This window comes from Diabrotica undecimpunctata, chromosome 2 (genome assembly GCF_040954645.1).
Source record: "Diabrotica undecimpunctata isolate CICGRU chromosome 2, icDiaUnde3, whole genome shotgun sequence".
Taxonomy (NCBI): Eukaryota; Metazoa; Arthropoda; class Insecta; order Coleoptera; family Chrysomelidae; genus Diabrotica; species Diabrotica undecimpunctata.
In genome coordinates this window covers 37,128,782-37,154,607 of record NC_092804.1, presented here as the reverse complement: position 1 = coordinate 37,154,607, position 25,826 = coordinate 37,128,782, and the positions used below count along the sequence as shown (strand labels likewise).

General features: G+C 30.6%; 1 protein-coding gene across 2 annotated transcripts in view; it reads right to left on the bottom strand.

Annotated features, from left to right (window-relative positions):
* Window positions 1-1,012: 1,012 nt before the first annotated feature.
* Window positions 1,013-25,826, bottom strand: part of LOC140434416 (ubiquitin-protein ligase E3C) — a 40,567-nt gene continuing 15,753 nt past the window's right edge. Inside the window, exons 8-14 of one of the 2 annotated variants that reach the window (XM_072522669.1) lie at window positions 23,317-23,634; window positions 22,930-23,166; window positions 20,160-20,404; window positions 17,104-17,310; window positions 5,931-6,186; window positions 5,701-5,831; window positions 1,013-1,230 (exon numbers count right to left, since the gene is read on the bottom strand). In XM_072522669.1, the coding sequence (XP_072378770.1) occupies window positions 1,063-1,230; window positions 5,701-5,831; window positions 5,931-6,186; window positions 17,104-17,310; window positions 20,160-20,404; window positions 22,930-23,166; window positions 23,317-23,634 (1,562 nt within the window). In that variant the 3' untranslated portion in view covers window positions 1,013-1,062. Of the gene's footprint in view, window positions 1,231-5,700; window positions 5,832-5,930; window positions 6,187-17,103; window positions 17,311-20,159; window positions 20,405-22,929; window positions 23,170-23,316; window positions 23,635-25,826 lie in introns of both variants that reach the window. The other variant, XM_072522668.1, reaches the window with a different exon arrangement.

Genomic DNA, 25,826 nt, shown 5'->3' with positions numbered 1-25,826 from the left:
TAGCGTTTTGAGCCCGTTTCTGTATCTGATATTTACAGCAGACGTTCCATTCAGCAATGATACCTTCTTAGCTACATTTGCCGATGACACGGGAATCTTGGCAGTGGATGTCGACCGTAATGTAGCATCACAAAAAGTACAAAATCATTTAGATCAATTACAAAACTGAAAATCAGTGTTAATGCTAGCAAATCAGTACAAATTACTTTTACAACAAGAAAATCTACATATCCACAAGTTTATATTAATAACACTCCCATTCCTATAAAACCAGTTGTCAAATACTTGGGATTGCACCTTTATGAAAAACTTACATGAACAACGCACAAAACAAAACGGAAACAACTAGATCTTAAACTAAAAAAAATGTGAACTGGCTATTTAACAAAAGTTCTCAGTTATCTCTTGAAAATAAACTGCTTCTGTACAAAGCTATACTTATACCAGTTTGAGCATATGGAATAGAACTATGGGACTGTAGTAAACCTTCAAAAACAACTTATACCAATATTAAATATACCAAAGAAATATTAAAATGGCAACCAGAAGGAAAGAGAAAACGAGGTAGACCGAGAAAAAGTTGAAGCAAAAGAATGAATAAAGAACTGAGAGAGAGGGCTATAGAATACCTATGGAACAACCGGACTAAGTGGCGATTGCAAGTCGGAAAACGGCGGAGAACGTTATAAACCGACAAGTAGTAGTAGTATCACTTGTTCCGTTATCTAACCTTCCAGCTCCAATTTACACCTTAGTAAATTTGCTGTTAAAACTAATATAACTACTAAAGTACTACTTACTATTTAAACTAAATATTAAATTGGTGCAGCATACGTTGTAAATAGTCTTCACTTTAGAGAGTAGTATTGCGTCGTCTGCATAGCAGATTATTTTAAGTTGTTTTTCTCCCATTTGGTATCCTTTTTTAGTTCTTACTTTTTTTATTATTTCATCCATAATCAGGTTGAACACTAGAGGACTCAAGTTGTTTGCATGAAATAATAAGACTATCAAAATTATAGAATTTATTTAAATAAAATAACAAAAAAAAGTAGTTAACAATTAAGACAGTTCAAACCCAGCTTGATGTTCCAGAGCAGCTATTAACTTATTTCTTAAAACCTCTTCATCGGTGATGATAGGAATCTTCAGTAAATTGAGACAGGTACTAGCTGTAGGCATTCGATTTTCAGTTCCCGAAGACTGAATACAAAATGAGGGGTTCAGTTCCTAAAAAAATTAAATAACATTACAAACATAAATGTTATAACATCGCAGCGTGACGTAAAATGGTTTATAATACACAATGTCTAGCAAAGAATAGTTAAATACATGTATTTTTTTCTAGTTTTTCTGGAACTTTTAATGTTGAATCCCAATTCGTCTTCGGTTCTTCTATCTGTAGCAGTTTTGGCTATACTAATCCTCTGACACACCGAGTTAAAAAAAAATATATTTCGATCCAAAATACTGTGCATAATTTGGAAAAAAGATTTTGATCAAAACTATTGCAGTTGGGATGTGAAGATCGATTTATCGCCTTTCAGTTTGAAAAATCATTGAACTGATCAAACATCGTGGTTATTAGAACAAAAACAGTTGGCACAGGATCGACAACAAAGATAAGAATTTACAAGAGAACATATTGATTGGACAATCCACTAGTGGGAAACGGTTGTCTTCACAGATGTGCCCATATTTAATTTGAGATCGGCTAGAACTGCTTTAAAAGATCTAGTGAATTTTGTGCACTGTAACAAAATTCAATGTATTATGGGTATCTATAATATGCATATAAAAGTAGAGTATGGATGGTGGGAAAATTTTGACGACCGTGGGACAAAAAGCGGAGTCTTTTTATTTTTTGCCACCAAGGAGCACGTGTGAAGCATAGACGTATATATTATCATAGACCGAGCAATTTAGAGCTAAGTGACGACACAATATTTGTTGTTAGTTGTGTCTCTATCTTACATCAAGTAAGTATAGCAGCGTCTCTTTTTGTTCGAGAGAGAGTGAATGGGGGTTTGAATGCGCTAGAGAAAGACAGATCGAATAACCGCAAAAGATGTTATCAACGCTCGTTGCTGACCTGCTCATTCTATGTTAATATATCGATATGGCAAGTTTTCAACTACAGTATACGTTATTCGGTATATGGAACAAAGATAACACTTAATTGTTTGAATAGAAATGAGAGGCAGTCACCATCTCGAAGGAGTAGGTATGATATTTAAACAGTGTTGCTATATTTCTGTTACATCTTTCCTTCTAAAATTTTAATCCGATACATGAGTCTAATGTTTAAATCGACTACAGTTCATTGCAGAATGAAAATTAATATTGTCCCAAAAAAAAACTCAAGTAAAGTAGCCATGCAATTGTTGTTTTCTAATCGATTCTATCGATTACCTAATTAGTTAACAAAGAACATTGATTTAAGGAATTGATGTGTGGCAACAACGCATTATTCCCCTGACGAGTTGTAAAATTTTAAGCAACGCCTTCCTTCACAGTGCGAAGCGTCAAGATACATCCGGCATTCAGTAGTTATCAGACACGGGCGAAGAGAGTGTAGTTCTTTGCATAAAATTATTTCGCCACCAACTTTCCGTCGGCCAACCTTAAGAAAAACTCGAACACTTATATTTGAGTTTTAGATGCAATTCATGTAGATTTTTAGCTGTGGTAGCTTAGAAATAAAACAATAATTACATTATATGATTACGTTATGTGAGTTTTGTTGGGGCAATATTAATTTTCATTCTACAATGAACTGTAGTGGATTTAAATATTATGTTACACCCATGTATCCGACTAATATTTTAGAAGGAATGATGTAACCGAAATTTTGCAACACTGTTTAAAAATTAGACTCCCTACTTGTGGATTGTGTCTCACTCGTGTTCAAACTATTAAGTGTTATCTTTGTTCCACATACTGAATAACGTATACGGTAGTTGAAAGCTTGCCACATCGGTATACGTCTACAGTGTAAAGGTATCGTCTTTATCTGTGTCACTTCTTTCTGTCACGTGCCGGTTCTTTTTCTTCTTTTTTACGTCCCTCAAATCGTCTTCTCAGTCTGTTAAATCGCCAGCTCTTCTTCTTCTCCGACTGTCAAATTGTCACATGTCAAACCATGTTCTTCTCTATCTGCGTAAATTGTATTGTATTGAGTTTTTATATAGATTATTGTATAAACATGTTTTAGATATTAAACTCAAATTGTAATTGTAAATATAGAGTAAGTATTTCTTTGTAATTTGTTAGAATATAAAAAAACATAATAAAAAAAGAAAATTAAAAAATAAATAATAAAAAAATATAAAAAATAAATAATTAAAAAAAAAAAGAGAAAAAATGAGGAACTTGCACAGTCCACAGTAGAGGTGTTCTTATTAGTTCTTTTAGACGAACTAGTTTAAGAGAAATATTTCACAAAAATGAACTAGTTCGTGAAAGAACTATTTGTAGGACCGAAATCGAAATCCAACCTAATATAACTGGTTGCCAGATGTCTCGTCTTATCATCACACAAACTTGGCGCCGGCCGCCCGTTTTCTTCGGTTTTCAGTCAGTCTTTCACTACCGTACAAGTAGTTCGGGTTCGGAACCATTTCTTTCGATCGTATGTTTAGGTTTAAATGTTTTATATTTATTTCTCAAATGTTTTGCAAATAACATTTTTTTTTATTTGCAAAAAAAATTAAGATTTGTTTTTTAATAACCGTTTTAAATATAAATATGGTTCATGTATGATTTATTTTTATATTTACGTATATTTAAACTCACAGGTATATATAATTAGGTTATTTCTAAAAGAACCTTTACAAAAAAATCAGTGAATTTTCTAGGAACATTAAATAACACATTTTCATTCTCACTTTTACATAAAATTATATCTTATGTAAATGCATTAATCATTTTAACCACAACTAAAAATTTTTATTTCAAAATTACAATACGAGAAATAACACAGCATGGTAACGTCCAAGCCAATGCATGGGCATAGGATCCGAACCATTATGACATTAAGATAAGACTGTTTATGTTATTGCCACATTCATAAGAATTATTATCTGTTATCTGAGGCTAATCGGCATTTCTTTTTTTAAACTAGTCAGTCCATCCCATTCACAAAATAATAAATATATGATTTCATTCATTCCTTATTTTCTTCTTTAGAAGTTGAGACACAATTTATAATGCAAATCGTTCGCAGTGAACTAGTTCTATGAAAATTAATGAACTAGTTCAATTAGTTCAGTTGAAAGAATCGTTTATTTGAACTATTTCGATGGTGAACTACACATCTTTAGACTCCACAGTAAAGTAGCTATTGAATTAAGTAGATAGCTGCAGAAGAGTTTGCTGTGGAACTCTGAGGACCTCATCACCTATTTTATATATAAATGACTAAAAAGCACCTAATAGAAAAAAAAACCTAGAAACAAATTACTAAAAAAAAGACTATGTATTAGAGATCAATACTACGTAGTAATAGATTTAGGATAAGATTGTATAAGAAACAATGACTAATGAAAAAATGAGTAAAAATTGTAAGATTGGCGAATGGATTTAGTGTCCGCAGTTATATAAACCCAAACAAACAACAATCTGCGTAAATTGGCCTTAAGCTGACAACGTCCAAACAGGTACAGAAATATGTGACAAATAATAGGGCAAAATGGAACGATATAGAACACATATGGTAGTATGTAAAATCTTAAGAATATTTTTTAAATCTGACCATTTAACGCAGGATGCCAAGTACTTAAGGTCTAACTTTAAATGTATTATGAGAGGCAAATGTACTGTATATGTAATCTACAAAAGGGATATAATGGTCACATAATGTTAAGGTGACATAATCTACAAACGGGATATAATGTACACATAATGTATTCTATGCAGGGTATTTAGTAGCGGATTGATATTTTTATCGGTTTTTTCTTCTCTAGAAGCCTTCTTTTCTACACCGGCCATACTGCAGCTAATTGGCTTATTGTACATATTTCATTAACTATTATATAAGTCCTCGAGACTTCAACAGATCTACAATATAAGCTCTCTGTCAACACCCGGTAGAGCTTTGTTTCATGCATTCCATTGGCACAATGGAGAGCACAAAGTGCGCTCAAGTGCATACTTTTCTACTACTTTCTACCATTCATTTCGTTTATTTATTGTTCCTTTAGTCACTTATTAATCAATATGGGTTGCAAATCACGTTTTTCCTACGAAGTTTATTTAGTTAAACAATTGCAATTTGCTTCGGTTACTCGTTCGGTTCGGTTACCTGAAAGTTCTGTATTCCACTTATTCATAATATTTTAAAACGACATTCCACAAAATGATGGTGTAAAATTTGCAAGTGGCACATAAATAGAAATTGTTTAGAAAATAGTGACACTCGTCACCAATAAAGTAGCCAGTAAAGTACTATTAGTCCCAATTAAAAGTGACATTAGCCCCTTATCTGCCCAAGTAATCCCTTAAAAAGTAATAAAATAATTATATGCGCCAAGTGGAATAAAATAATTATATGCGCGTATGGTTCAAGACACGGTGGTCAAAGTGCGTTCAAGTGCATACTGTTCTACTGTACACCTCAGGATTGTTGAGCGCAGTAGTCTGATACCAATAGCATGAGTATTGAGTAGTATGATTACCAATAGTAATTATTTAATTAAATACCTTAAATCCAAGTAAAGGAGGCCTACAACAACTGGTTACGAATTTCAGTAGTTGCTCCTTCTGAACTTCTGTAAATTTATGAACTATCTTCCAAAATAATTTAATAGTTACATGATCTGCAGTAAAGTCTCCTAAAAAATTAATAATGAATTTTTAAAAATGAAAAAACTGACAAACAAATAAATGAACTATTTAAAATCCTAAAATGATAAATTATACAGTATAAGTACCTCCATATACAGTATTAGCACATAAGTCGACAGTATCAATTTCCTTCGTATCGCCACCAATAATAACTTTCAGTTCTGTATGACTGAACAATTTCAACCAAGTCAATGGTACCACGCTATTGATGCCGTCTCTAAATGCTGTACATTGTCTTCGTAATTGACTGTTCAATTTTAGATCTGCCAACCTCTGAATGTATTCTAATCTATTTTCGTTTGTTACGGGAATGTTGGCTCCGTTTGGTTTGAGCTCCATCACCTAAAAAATAGTAAATTTCATAAGTATGACCATGGCAGCACACTGGACTGGAGACCATCAGAGACTTTTTATTAACCCTCATTACATTTCTATTTTTTGAAGTTATACTTCTATACGCGCGCTCCACGTTGAAAATTTGTATGGGAGTGAATCCGTGAAATCATTACATATGTAAGATAATGAGTAAGAGAGAGACAGAAGATATATTTTCTCTCTCTTCCTCTCTCGAATACAAAAATGTTCCTTTTGTATATATATTTAATATTATATAAAGATATATATATATATATATATATATATATATATATATATATATATATATATATATATATATATATATATATATATTGTTATGATGTGTTTTTTGTTTGAATGATGAGCAATGAGTATTTTTAATAATATAATATATAGGGTTTTTATCGCGGTTCTCAAAGAATTAGCTTGTAAGTACTTTTTAAAATTATCTTTATTATAACTATTATGAAACACACATATATATCTAACCTAGCCAATGTAAATTTAAAATAAACTATCTTTAAATTGATGTTCTTATAAAACTAATTAAATTCTATAGACAATGTTAGATTTAAACAAACTATCTTCAAAATTGAAATTGTTATGATATTAACTAAATTATATTAACAAAATTTTGTACCTTTCTTTCACTGAATGCCTAAATGAACTGTTTTCCACTATATATATTCTAATCACCACTGAAAGTCTTCGTACTTCGGTTATCCTTGTTTTTGTGAAATTTCTTTTTCCAATCATCAGCTTCTACTAATTTAAGATATATTTTTCTTCACCAGCATTTATATACCACCAATCAAACCAGCAAACAGCATTTATATTTATTCTTCTTTTCAATATACCAATATCCAATTATTATAAGTTGATTTATATTAATCTCCAACCATAATATAATTTAATTTCTTCCAATATACTTTTATAATCTCCAATAATTATTTGTGTATAATTATAAATGTGCATTAATTATATGCATAATTTTTAATCTTCATTTAACTCACTATATTAAACAATTCGACTATTTGTACCTGATTCACTGACTCCAACTAACTTTCATATTTCTTACTAAACTTTTCTGACTGACTTCTTGAAAATTCTGAACAATTTACTTCAATATTCACTAACTAATTGTATCTTTCTACTAACTTTCATAATAAACTGGCCTGACTTCTGACTAAAAACTTAAAAACTGCCATCTTGAATCCAAATCACGGGTATTTATATCTTTTGGACATTCTAGAACCATCTCGTAAGAGATCATGTTCCAATTTGTTCTATTTCATACTTGTATGAATTTTCTGGAACAAACCATTTCGCAAACATGGCCATCTCCGGAGATCCAGAGAATTCCATTCTTTTCTATTAATAATTTTGTTTACATTTAGGCTTTTCAGATCAGAATATATAATTAAATTAGTAACTTAACATTCTAATTTAATAAAATACACATTTCAAACAATATATTATTATAACCCACTTTATATTCGTAAATATTCTTAAACGTCACTTCAGAGTATAAATATCTGTCAATCTCCGAGAGTATTTTTGGTTGCCTAAGCACATGGCTCACTTATATATATTTACAATATTAAAATACAACTTTTTACACTTATTATATGCTAATTTATTAAAAATGCCCTCACATAAATATATTTTTATTAAATTCTCTAGTATATAACTTATTTAAAACAACCAAATATCTAATATTATGTAGTATATAACTTATAAATTATTTTCTATAAACCCTAATTGTCACAATACCCCAAAAATAATATTTAAAATAAATAATTTACTTATTATTTTTTTAAATATTAATTTTCTCATACCTTATTAAATTTAATAAATTAATAATTCAATTTTTTTTTTTTATTTAAAATGTGTTAAATACATCCCTGTTCGCTGTCTATGTCAAAACAGAGAACAACGGATCACAGTTCGGCTATTCTATGGTCAAACTGTTATGTCAAATGGAGAGAATAAAATATAACCTTAATTAAAAATATAATCTATATTGTGTTATGTTTATTTATAGACAAAATCTAGGAATTATTTCCATTCAACAGGCTTTTATCCATATGAATTGGTAAGTTTTACACTTTTTATAAAGACATTTACACAATCAATTCTGTATCTAACCCCAAATTATGATTTTTAGGGTACCAAACAATTTCCATATGTACAAAATTCAACAAGTATGATGTCAAATTTATTCACAACAAAGAAATCTACCATCTATCTATGAAATGGATCTATCAGTAAGTTTTTTTTTTACATTCTTTTCTTTGTTTAGTTGACATATTGGGCATTGGGTAGTAATTTCTTTTGCTATACTTATGTCATTCTTTGCAAAATAATTGTTCCTAAATAGCATCCATAGCTTTCTTGAACCAATATGCATATAATTGTTATGTAAATTTTTCAATATTTTCTTTGCTAAAGTTCTAGTTATTACATATACTTCTATGCCATTTATTATTTTATAATATACCCCATCTTCCTAAGGACTTTTTGTTTTTCACTCAAATTGATCTGATCTTTTATAATTTCTTCTTTAGAATATAATCCAGTACTTTCTACTAATTGATTTAATCCAATTTTTATTGTTCGCTGCCCTTTTTGTGATGTATTTTCTAACCTTGATAAAGCATCTGCCACTATATTGGATTTTCCAGAAATGTATTTGATTTCAAAGCAGTATTCACTAAGTATTAGACTCCACCGATGTATTCTACTGTTTCCATATTTGTTATTTAATATAGACGTTAAAGCTTGGTGATCTGTTTCTATTGTAAATTCATTACCCAACAAATAAAATCTTAATTTTGTGACACAGTGTATTATACTTGCTAGTTCTAATTCTGAAACTGAGTAACCCTTTTCATGTGGCTTTGTGATTCTTGAAATGAATTGTATTGGGTATTCGACCCCATCATGTATTTGTAATAATACCCCTGATAATCTCTCTATTGATGCATCTGTTCTTAATATGAATGGCTGTGTATAGTCAGGATAGTATATTTTCAAATTTGACAGAAAAATGTTTTTAATTTCTTGGAATGCTAGTTCTCTTCTCTGATCCCATCTCCATTTTACACCTTTTCTCAGTAGTTCAAGTAATGGAATTTCTTTTATACTTAGATCTGGTATCATCCTTTTATAATAATTAATTATTCCAATAAATCCTCTTAAAGTTCTTAAATTGTGTGGTGTTTTATATTCCTGAATGACTTGTGTCCGTTCTGGATCCATTTCGATTCCCTTAGTGTTAAGTTTATAACCTAGATATATGACTTCTTTTTAAAAAAATGTACATTTTTCTTGATTTATTTTTAGTCCAACTTTGTCTAATCTATTTATTATAATTTTTAGGTGTTTCTCATGATCTTCAGCCGTTTTAGAAAAAATTAAGATATCATCAATGTAGTGAATTACAAAATGTTCATATTGATCCAAAATATCATGAAGACATCTACATAGAGCACTGCAAGATGATTGAAGTCCAAATGGTACTACTTTGAATTGATATACTACTCTATCTATCTGAAATCCTGTATACTGTCTACTTTTTCTTTCTAGAGGTATCAACCAAAAACTATGCTGTAAATCGATTTTAGTGAAAAATGACATTTCTGTAATTCTTCCTAGTATTCCATCTTCTAACATATTATTAATTGTTTTGTTTACTTCTTCTTTGTATTTATATGGTATTGGGTATGATTTTGTTTTAAAATCTTTTTCTTCTTTAACTTTTATACTATGGATATAAATTTGTGCAATTCTATTTTCTTTATTGACAAGTCCCTTGTGTTGCTGCAATATGGAAATGACTATTGATTTATATTCTTCAGGGCAATTTAAAACTTTCATCATATCTTCTTCTTTACAAATAACATTATTCTTCATTATGTACTCATTATTCCTTGCTTCCAATTTTACGCACTCCGCCTCGTAGGCATCCATCTGCTTAAAATTTCCATTCCTTAAATATTCACTACAATAATTATTCTTTACATTCTTTTGGGACATTTCCCTATCATCAAAATACATTTCTTCTTCATAAACATCATTATTTTCTTTTAATAATATCCTATCAACTCTTATTCCTTCTTCTACCTCATCTTTCTGCATAAATTTAATTATTTGCCCTTCCAAAGTTACCATTTTTTCTTCAAAATCTATCTTTACTTTCTTCCTTTCCAATTCATCATTTCCCATTAATATATCAACACATAAATCCTTGACAATAAATCCTTGCATATTAATTTCTTTATTAAGAATATTAATTTTAAAATTGGCTAGTTTATCAATTTCACCCAACTTCTTATTATTTGCACCAATAATTTTAATTTTTGGAATCTTTATTATATCTGATAGTTTTAATGTATTAAAAATAAAATTCTCCGAGACTAATGTACTTTCTGAACCAGTATCTATCATAATTTTAATCATTTTATTTTTGGCCAAAGCATTTATATAAATTAAATTAATAGATTCAATAATTTTCTCTTCATCTAAAGAAATAAATTCAGAAGGTTTTTCATAATAGCAATGGCCTAACTTGTAATTCAGAAAGTTTACTGCACAAAATTTTGATTATTAGAATTGTCAGATTGTATCTGACCACTTGGATCTGATGTCCTATGTCTTTCCCTACTATGACTTCTACTCACATTCTCCTGCCTTGTACTACTTCGTTCCCTGCCTTCGCAGCTGCTATTCCTTCGAACACAATTTACCTGTCTGTTATAGTTAGGTCGTTCTGTATTTCTTCTATTGTTAAAATCTTGTCTATTATTATTAGTACTGTTATTAAAATGTTGTCTATTATAACTAGTATTATTATTAAAGTTCTGTCTATTTGGACTACTGTTATTATTATTAAAATCTTGTAAATTATCACCATACCTAGTGTTATTGTTATATGATTGTCTATATTGTTGATTATCATTTTTATTATATTGAAAGTTATTGTTGTTTTTTCTGTTGTTATTATTACTTGTCATATTGCCTCTTTGTATTCTTTGAATAAAATTAATAAAACTATCTATTGTTTGAATATTTTGTACAGTTACTGTTTGGACAACATCAGCATCAAAATGTCTAGATACATTTAAGACTGTTTCATCCTCTCTAAGTGGTGGTTCTAAATATTTTGCAACTGTTATCAATTTCAATGCATAATCTACCATATTTGATTTTAAATTTTGATTATACTTTCCAAAATATAGAATTTCTCTAAACTTTGCTTGCTCTAATTCACCCCAATAATAATTTAAAAATTTATTTTCAAATGTTTGAAAGTTATCTAAATCATTTTCAATACTAGCAAACCAAGTTGCTGCATTGTCATTTAATGTCATTCTAATATAATCTTTAATATCATTAATATTATTCACAAATCTTAATTTATGTTTTAAACTATTTATGTATACTCTAGGATGCAAATTTTTTATATTACCAGAGAATTTAATCCCAGTCTCATTTGTTAAATTTAAGTAAGGTCTCCCTATGTCTCTCATTTGTGAAATATCATCTATTCTCTGTTCCACATTTCTTATTTGATTACTATTTATTTGGATATTTTGTTGTATATCGTCTAATTTTTCTTCTGTGTTTCTCCTGTCTTCGTTAATTTTTACTTCTAAGTTACATTTCTGTAACTCTATTTTCTGTTCTATATCTATTTTATTATCTTGAATAATCCTCTTTACTTCTGTCCTCTCATTGTCTATCCTTTTCTTGTAGTCATTCCGTATACTTTTTATTTCATTTGCAACTTTTTTCTCTGCAGCTTCAAGTTTTGTATCCATTTGTTTTTCCATTTGTTTTACAATTTTATTATTATTATCTTCTATTTTCTTTTCTAATTTTCTATAATTCTCTTCCAATTTTTGTTCCATTTTTTTCATGTCTTCTTTGACTTCTTTTGAATTCTCTTCCAATTTTTTTATGTCTTCTTTGATTTCTTTTGAATTCTCTTCTATTGTCTTGTTCATCTGCATCATTAATGACATCAAAGCTGCCATATTGACATTTTCCTCTCTTTCTGGATTCATTTCTGCAGTATCTTGTGGAACTTGAACTAAACTCTCCTCTTGTATAGGTTGTGTTTCTACTTCCACATCTTCTTCATTCTTTTTGCTTCTTGTACCTTTCTTTCCTTGAGACATTTTGAGACTTTACTTGTTCAAATATAATTAAAAATAAATTCTATAATTTTTCCTTTCTACTGATAATTAATTTAATTATATGAGAGCACTTATCTTCCCAAACTAATTCTTTTAAATAGAGAGCCACCGCGTTGGGTGCCAAATTGTTATGATGTGTTTTTTGTTTGAATGATGAGCAATGAGTATTTTTAATAATATAATATATAGGGTTTTTATCGCGGTTCTCAAAGAATTAGCTTGTAAGTACTTTTTAAAATTATCTTTATTATAACTATTATGAAACACACATATATATCTAACCTAGCCAATGTAAATTTAAAATAAACTATCTTTAAATTGATGTTCTTATAAAACTAATTAAATTCTATAGACAATGTTAGATTTAAACAAACTATCTTCAAAATTGAAATTGTTATGATATTAACTAAATTATATTAACAAAATTTTGTACCTTTCTTTCACTGAATGCCTAAATGAACTGTTTTCCACTATATATATTCTAATCACCACTGAAAGTCTTCGTACTTCGGTTATAATCTCAATAAATCACTGTATGACCCAGAACTGTCAATTTTAAAATACATTTCTGTCATGTCCTCGGTAGAATAGTAGTCAGTATCCCCGCCTGTCACGCGGGAGACCGGGGTTCGATTCCCAGTCGAGGAGGACTTTTTTATTAATATTATTACATAATAAATTAAACATATGCGTAAGTAGAAAAGTTATGTATATTATTGTCATTTTTAAATACTTATGAATATTGCATTTTAATTTGTATTATATTATTATATTGAATTATGTTGCACTGTATTGTAGTGTATTTTTTTATGTATATTATTGTCATTTTTAAATACTTATGAATATTGAATTTTAATTTGTATTGTATTATTATATTGAATTATGTTGCAGTGTATTGTATTGTATTTTTATATTAATAACAAAATAAACAATGAATTTTACTGCAGAGTATGTGTAAAAAATTTTTGCATTCAACTCCTTTCATACATATATGAAAATAAAAATATACATTTTCTTCAAAATATTGATTCAATCCTTCATTTACTATAATCCTATTACAGGTCAAATGTTGTTTATTAATTGTTAGTAAGTTGTTATTGCCCATGTAGCATGGGCAGGATTTGGAAAACTTAGTTGGATACTTAAGAACCGCAAAATACCCCAATACTTGATGAGCAAAGTGTTCAACCAATGCATCATTCCCATCATGACATATGGATGTCAAACCTGGACCCTAACCAAGGCAAACATGAATAAACTAGCCACAACAGAAAGAACAATGGAAAGAGCAATGTCAGGTATACGACTGTCAGATAAAAAGAGGAAAGACTGGGAGCTTCGCGGGCCACACCTCTAGACAAAAAGACCAACGTTGGAATACTACAATACAACATTGGAGACCTTACGAAAGTAAACGACCAAGAGGAAGACCACAGATGAGATGGGTTGATGATATTAAAAGAATAGCCGGAACAAATTGGAAATATGTTGCTCAGGTTAGAGACCGATGGAAGGAGTTGGGAGAGGCCTATGTCCAAACATGGACGACAGAATACTAAGAAGAAGAAGAAGTTGTTATTAATTATGTTTCTCTTTCTACTATGTCTTACCTATAGCATTGCATATGTAATGATTGTGCAGATTGACTCCCAAATAAATTTGTAACGGCGAATGCGTGTATAGAAGTGTAACTTCTACCGGCAGTCCCACTGGACTGCCACACCCGTTTTTTTTTGTTATTTATGGTTTTCTCATTATATCGTTTAATAGTATTGGGAAAAGCAGTGACGACAGTATACATCCTTACTGAATATCTGTGTTTGTTTCAATCAAATTAAATGGTTTATTTTCCCTATTAGAGTTATTGTAACCTTTAATCAGGTTACTAATTTTTCAGGTTTTATATACATATATATGTCCCGAAAGGTTTCCGCGGTTAGTACAATTAAACCAAGAGCTAAGATTAATACCATTACAGGAAATAATATTAAACTTAACTGTCTTTCGGGTTGAACCGCGTTGATTATCACTGGTGCAGTGATAAGTGCAGTAAATTAGATATACATCCTATAAATGGCAACACTGCACGCCATCGACTTTCCACGAACCTCCTTCGTTGACCCGTCGTCGCCAATAATTTGTCATTATACAGTGGTTGTTTAAAGCGATAACAGCGTAGATCTTTAATTTATTTTTGTAATTAACATGTCTGTTTTTTTTTCTGTCCGCAGAAAAGTTGAAATAATAAAATAATTTTATGGTGGTAATTCTGGACAATAGTGTGCAGATTTATTTTTTGTGTTTTTTTGAGGGCAGACCAATTCCTTGCATATAGTCAATTCATAATATTGTTAAAAATTTTGAGAGTTGTTATTGCTTTAAAAATTGCAGAAAATGTCACTCAAGAAGTGTCACCAAAAAGCGTAAAGGAAAGATAATACCGGAATACACAAATTTGTGCAACAATCGAGGTAAATTTAACACGTTCAAGTAGAAGCATTGCTAGAGAGTTAGATGTTAGCAATGTTACTGTAACGAAAATATGGAAAAAGCATGGTTACAAGAATTTTAAATATTCAAAAACGCAGAAGCTTTATCCAGACGATTACTTTCTACGAATGGAACGAAGGCTAATGATAAACCAAATTTTATTAAAAACATTTATTCTGATGAATCTGTGTTTCGTTAGTAGGGAGACACAATCCTTCTATTACGAGGTAATGGGCGCGGAAAAACCAGCACAGAAGTGTTGTTTACCGTACTTAACGTCCTCAAAAAATTAACGTCTGGATTGGCATTTTAGGAGACTATATCTTCTTCTTACGATGCCTATCCGTTCCGGATGTTTGCGATCAACATGGCTATCCTAACTTTGCTTGCTGCTATTCTGAATAGTCCGGTTGTCGATGTATTAAACCACTTTCTCAGGTTTTGAAACCAAGATATTCTTCTTCTCCCTGGTCCTTTTTTTTTTCAAATACCTTGCCCTGAAGAATGAGTTGCAACAAGCCGTATCTCTGTTCATTCCTCATAACATGGCCAAGATATTCTAGTTTGCGCTCTTTGATGGTGTTAATAATCTCACATTCCTTGCCTATTCTACGTAGGACCTCAACATTAGTCACACGATCCACCCATGAAATTCTTAAAATACGTCTGTAACACCACATCTCGAATGCCTTGAGTTTTCTTAAAGAAGCTTCGGAAAGTGTCCAGGCCTCTACTCCGTATAATAACGTAGACAATACATAGCATCTAATGAGAGAGATTTTGGTAGCAAGTGGTAAATCGTGACTTCTGAAAAGAGACTTCATCATTATGAACGCCGATCTCGCTTTTCCTATGCGTTGTTTTATTTCACTGGAGTGATCTCATTGGCTGTTAATGTTGGTACCAAGATATGTGTAGCTGTCCACTCTGTCAATTGGATGTTGGTTAACCAAAAGCTGTGTATTTAATATTTCGCGCTTACTGATTACCATGTACTTTGTTTTCTTCGTATTAAGATCAAGTCCGTGTTTCACAAGGAGACCATATAATAGGTCTATTTTTTATTGAGGGCAACTTGAATAGTAGATTATACCTCGATTTGTTACAGAATCATGTTCTTCCCGCTATTCCCAATCTGGAGAATGTTTGGTTTCATTAACGGCTGTTCAGTTCACAACGCTCGAATAATTAGGGAGTATTTAAACAATAATTTCCAGTTATCAGTGGAACAGACGATATTAAGTAGCCTGCGCGACATCCAGATCTTACACCCATGGACAGCTTTTTTTGAGGAAATTTAAAAAGCATCATCTACGATCAACCTGACGCTAGAGCCCTAAATTTGGATAAATTAAAAAATCGAATAAGATAAGTCTCCAATTCTGTTACAGAAACTGAGCTTTCTGAGCAGAAACTCTTTTATCTGTCCGTAGAAGTTTTTATGACAGATACTATTCTGGGATACTGTTCAGCCGTAGAAGGTCAAATATTTTAATCATTTCTGTAGGGCATAAAGAATTATTTCTTATTTTATTAGGAATTATTTTTTTATTTTCAATAAGAGTATATTTTTTGTTTTATCTTTTTAAAGAAATACGCTTTTATTTTTAATTCAACCACAAAAAATTGTTCACATTATTAAAAAGCGATACAAATGCACCGCCTTATAAAGGTCAATGTATTTTTATCGAGTTTATGTACTCTAAGAAATAAACCGGGTATACGCAATGAAAACAAACATCGAATGATGAAGATGTAGATTTTAGCGCTTTATGTAGTATTGTATTTATGCTTAATTATTTTATTTTGATTATAATTATATTCTAAAAAGAATCATAATTAATCAGGGAAATATTAATTCATTTTCATTAAAAACTTTCCATTTGTAAATACTTATCTATAGACGACTATAAAATTTCTAAAATAACCTTTTGTTTATTTTTATTATTTTTTTATAATTTTATTTAATTTAATTTTACTTAATATGTGGCGTAACGCTGTACACGGTGTACTGCGTTTATTGGAGACCACAGCCTTAAAATTATTGACTAGTAATGGAAGAGAAGAATGATTAAATGGTGACTAAGAAATTTGGAAAGAGCGCAAACTCGATAAAAGAATGATTTATATCAAACAACAATAAAGTATACATATAATATTTTAAATTATTATAATATCCATAAACTATTAAAATATTAATCTATTTTCTTACCCTGGTTTCACCCAGATCGTTATTGACAGTAGTAAAATCCAAACCTAAATCGCTTATATCGCCATTGTAATCTCTCAAATAGAGTAAATTTCTGTACAATACAGGATCTAATGATTTTAAATAATGAGCAGGTGCTCTATCTACTAATAATTTCGCTAAAAAGAATTCTGCTACTGGAAGATCCACTAAAATATTCTCGAATATAGCCTAAAAATATATAAATGTTAGTCGTTAGTTTAAATGTTTCATATGATTACAATCTTGTAGACTAGTAACATATATTTGGGAAAATATAATTTTTGTAATCGTTATCGAAGATGAGATTAAAAATAACCCATGATACAAAACAAAAATACCAAATATTAAACTATAGAGATATACATTTATATAATATAAACAGTATGTCTCAAAAAGTGGGAACCATATATGGAAAATTGTTCAGTGTCAATTTTATAAAAAGTTCTGCATTGACCTAAAATCTTAATGGACCATCACATAATCTCATTGTATGTATCACATATCTCATAAAAATTGTAAAAAGAAATTAACAAGAACTAGAAATTATGTTTAAATGTGCAATTACATTCGTTTACTTTGGAAAAATTAATTTTTTTCGAAATATATTTCTTTATTAACCTTTCCATCCAAGTCTCCATCCCGGTACGATTCAAATCAGAGGCTTCTGTGGTCAGGAATAAATGATGAATGAAAATGGTGAAAGAATGGTGTCTTTTATAAACAAATTTTTGGTAGTCCTATGGGATCTAGTCTTTCACCCATTCTAAGTAGCTATGTCATCGATGATGTTATCAGTGATTGTATTAACAATTGCACTTTTTTCATTCCTTTTGTTAAAAGATATGTAGATGATTTAGTTTTGGCACTTCCTAAACACAAAATTCATGAAACAGTCAACATTTTCAACAATCATAATCAACATATACAATTTACAGTTGAGGAAGGGGTAGATAATTCTCTACCATTCCTTTACATGAGAATTGTAAGAGGTACAGACAATATGTTGAAAACCAGATGGTTCAGAAAACCCATATGTAGTAATAGATTTATAAGCTATTACTCTCATCATCCAAATAAGATGAAAATGAACCTTATAACAGGATTAAAAAAACGTATTTTAAAACTTTCTCATCCAGATTATCTACATGAAGATCTTCAATTGTTAAAAAATATTTTAATTGGAAACTCTTATCCTCCAGATATGCTACATAGGATGCTTTTTTCTAATATTGTTAATATAAATAACTTAACACCATTTTTTGCTAAATCTCAAAACATTGTATCTAACAATCAGAACATCTATTATCATTCACTACCTTTTATACCATCATTAACACCTAAATTAATACAAACACTAAAGGTTATTGACAATATAAACTATTTCATCTTTATATTCCAAAACTAAATATCCTATAGACAAATTTGAAAAAACGAATGTAGTATACAGCATTAGTTGTACTCAGTGTGAATCTGACTATGTTGGTGAGACCGGAAGAAATCTTTCAAATCGCATTATTTCTCACAAAAGTGATTGCAGAATTAAAAAACCATCTTGTGCTTTGGCAGAGCATGTAATCGATAAAGACCATATTATGGATTTTGATAACAATAAAATTTTATGTAGTGAAAGTAATAAATTCAAAAGGACTTTTTTGGAAATGGTTTGTATTAGCAAAAGTGATAATAGTTTAAACAAAAGATCAGAAATTCAAAACCTAAGCAAAATTTATAATTATATTATTTCTTTATAATTTATATATAAAACTTGAAAAATATCACATTTTTATTTAATTTTCCATATATCTGTTACATTTTTTCAGACATCTATCAATGGTGAATAAATCTTCTTCTTTTTTGTTACTAAACAAAAAATAATTTTTAAACAAAATTTTATTTTTGACAATATAATTGTCAAAGGTAAACATTTTAAGTTGGCATTTATGACATTGAGGCTTATTTGTAATTTGTTGCTACTTTAAACTATTTATAAATTCAATTTTTTTTTTGTTAAGAAAATGTTTTCAAAATTATTAAAATTTCAGGGAAGAATTTATTAGATAAGGGCATTTTAGTATTAATTCTTTTTGACATGTATTTGCAGCAATTTTTATTAACGAAACTAATTTTATTTGGTGAGTTAACAAAAAAATGTTTTTCTTTATAGTTCAACTTTGTAAGATATTTTGTCTTTTTAGCAGCTCTTGATAAGAAGAATTGTAAACACAATTGAAAGCTCGAGATATTAAATAGTTAACCAATAGCCCCTTTTATTGACTCCAACCCATCAAAAACATTTATATATTTTTTCCAAACGAGTCACAAGTACTTCTTTTTTCTTACTCTTATATATATATATATATATATATATATATATATATATATATATATATATATACTTAAACGAAGAACAAACAAGTAGACAGTTCTGCTACCTTGGAAGATTATTACATACAACTGACGGTACAGAGAGCGACATACAAACCAGAAAGGTCCTTGCAAAAAATTCTTTTATTTTACTACGGAAGGTCTCATCATCTCCCAAACCGGTCTTAACTCCAATGCCTGTATTATCTAAATACAGGTCTCAATTTAACTACTCCACTGGGCTCTGTCTTGCGCTATTCCAATCTAGTAACCCTCTATTCTTTTTAATCGTCGCTCCAACGTGAATAATATAAAAATCTTTTGAATAAAAAAATAATCCACTCGATCAGGTTTCCCCCGACTTTTAACTGTTCTCAAACCTCGAAAACTTTCTATGTGACAAATGTTTTGAACAAAAGAAGTTTTTACAACGATAATTGAATATTTTGAAGACTTTCCATAAAATCACCTCGTAGATAAGATACATAAATTGAAAGAGCTGGAAAAAATGTATTGTGCTTCAAAAGAACCGTTTTTAATCTTAAAATTGTTTTTCATTTGACTTTTGTAAATATTTTAACAATCTTTCTACAAATATCCTTCAAAGCAAAACTGATACTATATCTTTTTCTCTACAACAAACAATATTTAAATTTATTTAAAAATCTACTTACTTTCCCAACTAGCCTTCCTATAAAATAATAATGATCTGTGAAATTATCGACTATAAGGTGAACGTTCGGATTAGGATACACAGAATAGTCGGCTGTTATTAAGAAGTATCCTCTGTTTGGGTCAAAAGCGGTTTTTAGGACTTCATTAAGGAATTCTTTAAATATACCTCCTCCGTCTATTCCCGCTTCTTCTAGTCCGACGTTGTTAATGAATTTTATTCTAAGTTTGTGTTTTAGGTCCAATTCTACAACAAAAATCGAATAACTTATATCACCGTTATACATATTTTTAAAAGCAAGTTTATAAAATCACCTATTTTTTTGGGTTTTAACAATTCTATTGCATTTGATTGAGCTCTAGCTTGATTGAGATTACATTTAGAACCATCTTAAGATACAAAAATCGAGAGAGGAAGTATGAAGAATAAATTTCATAAAGGAAATACAAAATCATTTACAATAAAGTAAAAACTTCTAGCATAAGTGGTGTAGTATTTTCGTTTCACCCCGTATATCATAAAAACCGAAAAATATTCTTAATCTTTTTGTGTTTCTGAGCAGAAATAAATAAGAATCTTTCCACTTAGGCTAGTGGGAAAATTTATACTGGAGAGAATGAATTTTATCATCAACGACATCGATGTTAATAACCGTCAGGGTACGATGAGGTACGTGGAGTCCTGTTCAGGCTTGGCCTGTTTTGTATCAAGAAATTTTGAAAAATAGTCTTGTACCAAGTGCTCACTATCTCTACCCGGACTTGAATTTTATATTCCAGCAAGACGGCAAGGCGGAATAACCAAGAAAGTGGTCAAGGGCATCAGAGTGCAGAAGGCAACGAGAAACCACTGTATTAAAGGCCCCTGATGACATATCTAGTATAAATTATAATGGCTAGCACTATTTGCGAAAGAGAAATTATTGATTATGGTAATCGGAGACCAAAATCCGGCAGGGGAGGACAACCATCAGAACGCAAGTCCTCCTCGGTCGTCAATATGCGAAACCCTTCTACGGGTACTCGAGAAGGACTATTTGACATCAACATATTGATTGAGCAATGTCGGGATGTAAACGTTGATCTACACTTGTGCTTCGTTGACTACGAAAAAGCTTTCGGTAAAGTAAGACATGAAAAACTAATATTAATACTTATGAACAAGCGCATTGACAGTAAAATCATAAATATAGTGCAAACATTATATTGGAACCAAAGTGCCATAGTTCAAATTGATGGGCAACACTCAGAAGAAATGAAGATCTGTAGAGAAGTTAGACAGGGATGTGTTTTATCGCCACTTTTGTTTAACTTATATTCTGAAGAAATTTTCCAAAACACGCTCAATAATATCAAAGCGGGAGTTACCGTTAACGGAAAATTAATTAACAACTTACGATATTCAGACGACACTGTGATCATAGCAACGAGGATAGAAGATCTACAACATCTTATCGAAAGCTTAAGTATGAATAGTGCTGAGATGGGAATCTCAGCACTATTCGCTAAAAAAACGAAATACATGCTAATTACAAAAAGACCACAAAATATACATCACCTATTGACAATCAATGGTAACGTGATAGAACAAGTAGAAAAATATCAGTACTTGGGAACTTTGATCAATGAAACCAATGATCATACTGCAGAAATAAACAGGCGAATAGAGATTGCCAGATCAGAATTTATACGAATGAAGCCACTCCTAATGTGCAAAAATCTAAATTTGGAGATCGGACTACGTACCATTCGCTGTTATATATTTTCAATATTATTACATGGAGCTGAGACTTGGACATTAAAAAAATGCAATTTTAAAAGAATCGAGGCTTTCGAACTCCTGTTATACCACAGAGTACTAAAAATATCATGGACTGATAGAATTACAAATAAAGAAGTACTGGAGAGGGTGGTTGGTAAAGAAACAGAACTAATCGCCACTATACAAACCAGAAAACTAGAATACCTAGGCCACGTGATAAGGAGACCAAAATATGAAATTTTGAGACTCATAATACAGGGAAAGATTCAAGGAAGGATCTGTTGGCCGAAGGCAGAACTCATGGTTGAAAAATCTACGTGATTGGTATCAATGCAGATCGATTGATTTGTTTAAAGCAGCAAGTTCCAAAATGAAAATATGATTATGAATGCCAACCTCCGTGGCACTCTAAGAAGAACAAGACGGTGCTGCATGTCATACAACTAAAAAATGGTTTGAAGACAATAACATTAATGTCCTTTCATGGCTTTCGAACAGACAAGACCTTAATGTTATTGAGACATTGTGGCATAAGATGAAATAGAAATTGCTTAATGATCCCTAGAGAACCGAATTTGAAGAATAAATTGGGTAAATTATGGGATAGTTTCGACCCTTACTAATGTAAACCCTTAGTACGAACAATGCCAGACAGGATTGCCGCGGTTGTAAAGGCGCGTGACAATGTAACCCAATATTACAATAGTAATTTCTTGAATTGTCCGAAGATTTAGTTGTCACGATGCTATGCAACATTTTTTTTTAAAACCGCCAATGCTGCAATTCAAAGTTTATATATTTTGTTATTAATTATAGAGTTTAATGTATTATTGATCTCGTTCTTTGGTTCAATAAGAAAGATCGTGAAGATGAACGTTTTTAATAAATTTTTGTTTCTCCGAACATTTATTTCGCTGGCTCGCATATGTCACTGATACAATGAGATCGTTAGTATTTGGTATATCATGTACAGTAAATTCGATGAATAATAATAGGGTACAATTTCTTACCACTTTTTTGTGAAATTTTGTCAAACGCGTCTTCGTAGATGTGAGTTCTTCTTATGGCTACTACATTTTCATGCATCAGATCATGGTGCAGTCTTTGATAATCGTCCTCTCCTAAACTGTTCCTACATAAATCTCTAAGCAATAAAAATCGTGTGTTGAAATTAACTAAAAACGGAAGCTCTTCTAGTATCGCCAAGGAACGTTGTTCGATTGTAGATAGAGGTGGCAAGTGTTCGTCTTCTAAAAAAGAGTTTAATCAAACATCAACTTCACAATAAAATGACTACAATGCGCAAAAATCCCTAAAAAACATTTTTACTCTTATAAAACTTTTTCTGTAATTTGACTGTTAACAACCATTTCTTTAAGATTATATTAACGACGTACCTTCATTGCGGGCTCCATAAAACGACGATATTTTCTTCGATAAATAGTCCTTTCGAGCCAGATCGGGCGGTATATGCATCTTATCGCTGGTCCAAAATCCACTTGGACAGAACTTTTTCCGCAAGTCCAATGTGTATAACATACGAACGCAGTTTAGGCAGGCCCTGTACAAATGTTTGACTTCCGGCGTTGATGGAATCGAGCTAGAGCGACACATAGGAAATGCTACTTCGATCAATCCTCTGGCTACATTCTTCAGCAATTTTGACATTGACAATAGGTCGTTTTGGGTGAATGTGTGGCTTGTATCTGAGGTTTCTACAGAAAAACAAATATGTAAGTAAGTTAAATAATGAATAAGTTAATTTTTTAAATGTTTTAAAATATTTGGTATATCTGGAAAAACTACGAAATTGATGTTTTTTTTTGCATTAGACTTTAGGGGGATCACTATTGATTGCATTCTAACAGGATGGATTTTTGAGTAAGTCGTTTACTTATTCTATATAGGAAGTGGTGACAGTAGCGTTAGTCACTCAGACTATTCCCCCACCGAAGAAAATTGGAGTACTTTGCCCACGTGATGAGAAATCCTAAATATGAACTGCAACATGATTATAATTATTAATGGAGAAATAGAAGAGAAATGTGGTCCTGGACGACAAAGAACCTAGAATATCCTGGCTTAACCCTCTAACTGGTAAGAGGTCCCTGAGGGAACCTTCGCTTATTATTTATTTAAGCTGCAGGTAAAAGTCAGGGAGCTGCAAACTGTTTCGAATCTCTCCCACTAGTTCGTTTAGAGACGTTTCAAATGCATTCTAAATCCATTAAACCTTATCGTTACATTTTTGTCTCAGTTTTGTGCGACAGGTCGAGGTGAACGCAGAACAATTATCTCTCATTTAAAATTTTCGAAATAAAATTATGATACTGCAAATAATCTGAGTTTATTAAAAACCTTTTTTATGATCCATTAGGAAACTAAGTTCCTGTAGCTGGCTGTATACCATGTATCACAAATTTTTTTTTATTTAAAATCCTTTATAAAAGGTATATAATAAAATACTCAAATGGGCTATATATCACAATTACAAAACGTTTTCGGAATCTATATTCCATCATCAGTGTAACTAATTGTACATGTTTTGAGCCACTAAAATATTTGGGTAAAAACCCGTTAATTGTTGTTAGTTTAAATTTCTGTTACATGTTCTTATAAGTTGAGATGTTAAAGTTACTAGTGAAATTGGTAACATGGCAGCGTACGACTCTACATGAGGTTGCTTGGTCCTGAGACAAAGTGTCTACGAGGACTTGTTGATAGCAACTTTTTTTATTAGTGGTTTAGAGCTTTAGTCCGGTAAAATAAGGATGCAACCTCGGAATGAAAGATAATAAGCTGAAAATTTGCATACGTCTTTATTTTGATGGTATAAAACTTACCTCAAAAGTCTCATATAATCACGTGTCCGCGACTTAAGATATTAAAGGTCAAAGGTCACGAAAATGAGTTTTCTGCAAATATCTCGTTTCCCTTACACTTTATGACATTTAAGGGGGTAAGAAAAATTGTAGAATGGAAAATTCTCTTCAATTTTTGTCTCAAGTACTTTTATGTACCTTCAACCCTTCTTAAGATAGAGCGCAAAGAGTGGGGGACCGCTTACCTGTGTATACGGTAACGCGAAGTCAGCCAGTAGGATTCAATAAATAATAAGTTATATAGTTAATTATTCACTTAAAATACTATTATTATCATTAAATTTTTATTATTTTTATTATTTATTATTTAATAAACTATATTTATAGATATTAATTATAAAATATATATTTTTTATATAATATTTATTTTATTTTTGACAAACATACAATATTAAATGAAATATTTCAAATGAACTTTAATGATATTTTTAACAGCTGTATATACGATAAATTAAGATCAAGTGCAGAATTCAACAATAATCATTTTTATATTTAATTAAATACTGAAAAAATCATATTTATTATTTTTTTAAATTATATATTTATTTATTAATCCAATAATCGATTTATTAAAGTTACAAATATAATATATATTCTTTTATTATGTATGGTTAATATTTTTGTATTAATTTTCTTCTTCATCGTCTTCTTCTTCTTCCTCTGACTGCTCAATATCGGATTCATCATCATCATTCTCGTTTATTAAAGTATCAGAATTAAAATATTCAAGAATATCATGTGCATATTCACTTTCTTCATTGAAATCATCTGAAGTTGATGAAGCGTTTAGACATGATTGTCCATTACACTGCCCACAAATTAAAGTACATTGCAATCCTGATTTCCTGCATCCGCAATTAGAACCACAACTTTCTTGCAATTGCAAAATATTGTATTCAGCAGTTCTTCTGGTGCTGGCGGTAATAATGTTGTTATTGGTTCCAGAAATTCATTTTGCATTACCCAGCCGAATTCTTGGGGTTCTAAATCATTTCCCAACCAAATTTGGGCTGATAATAGACACG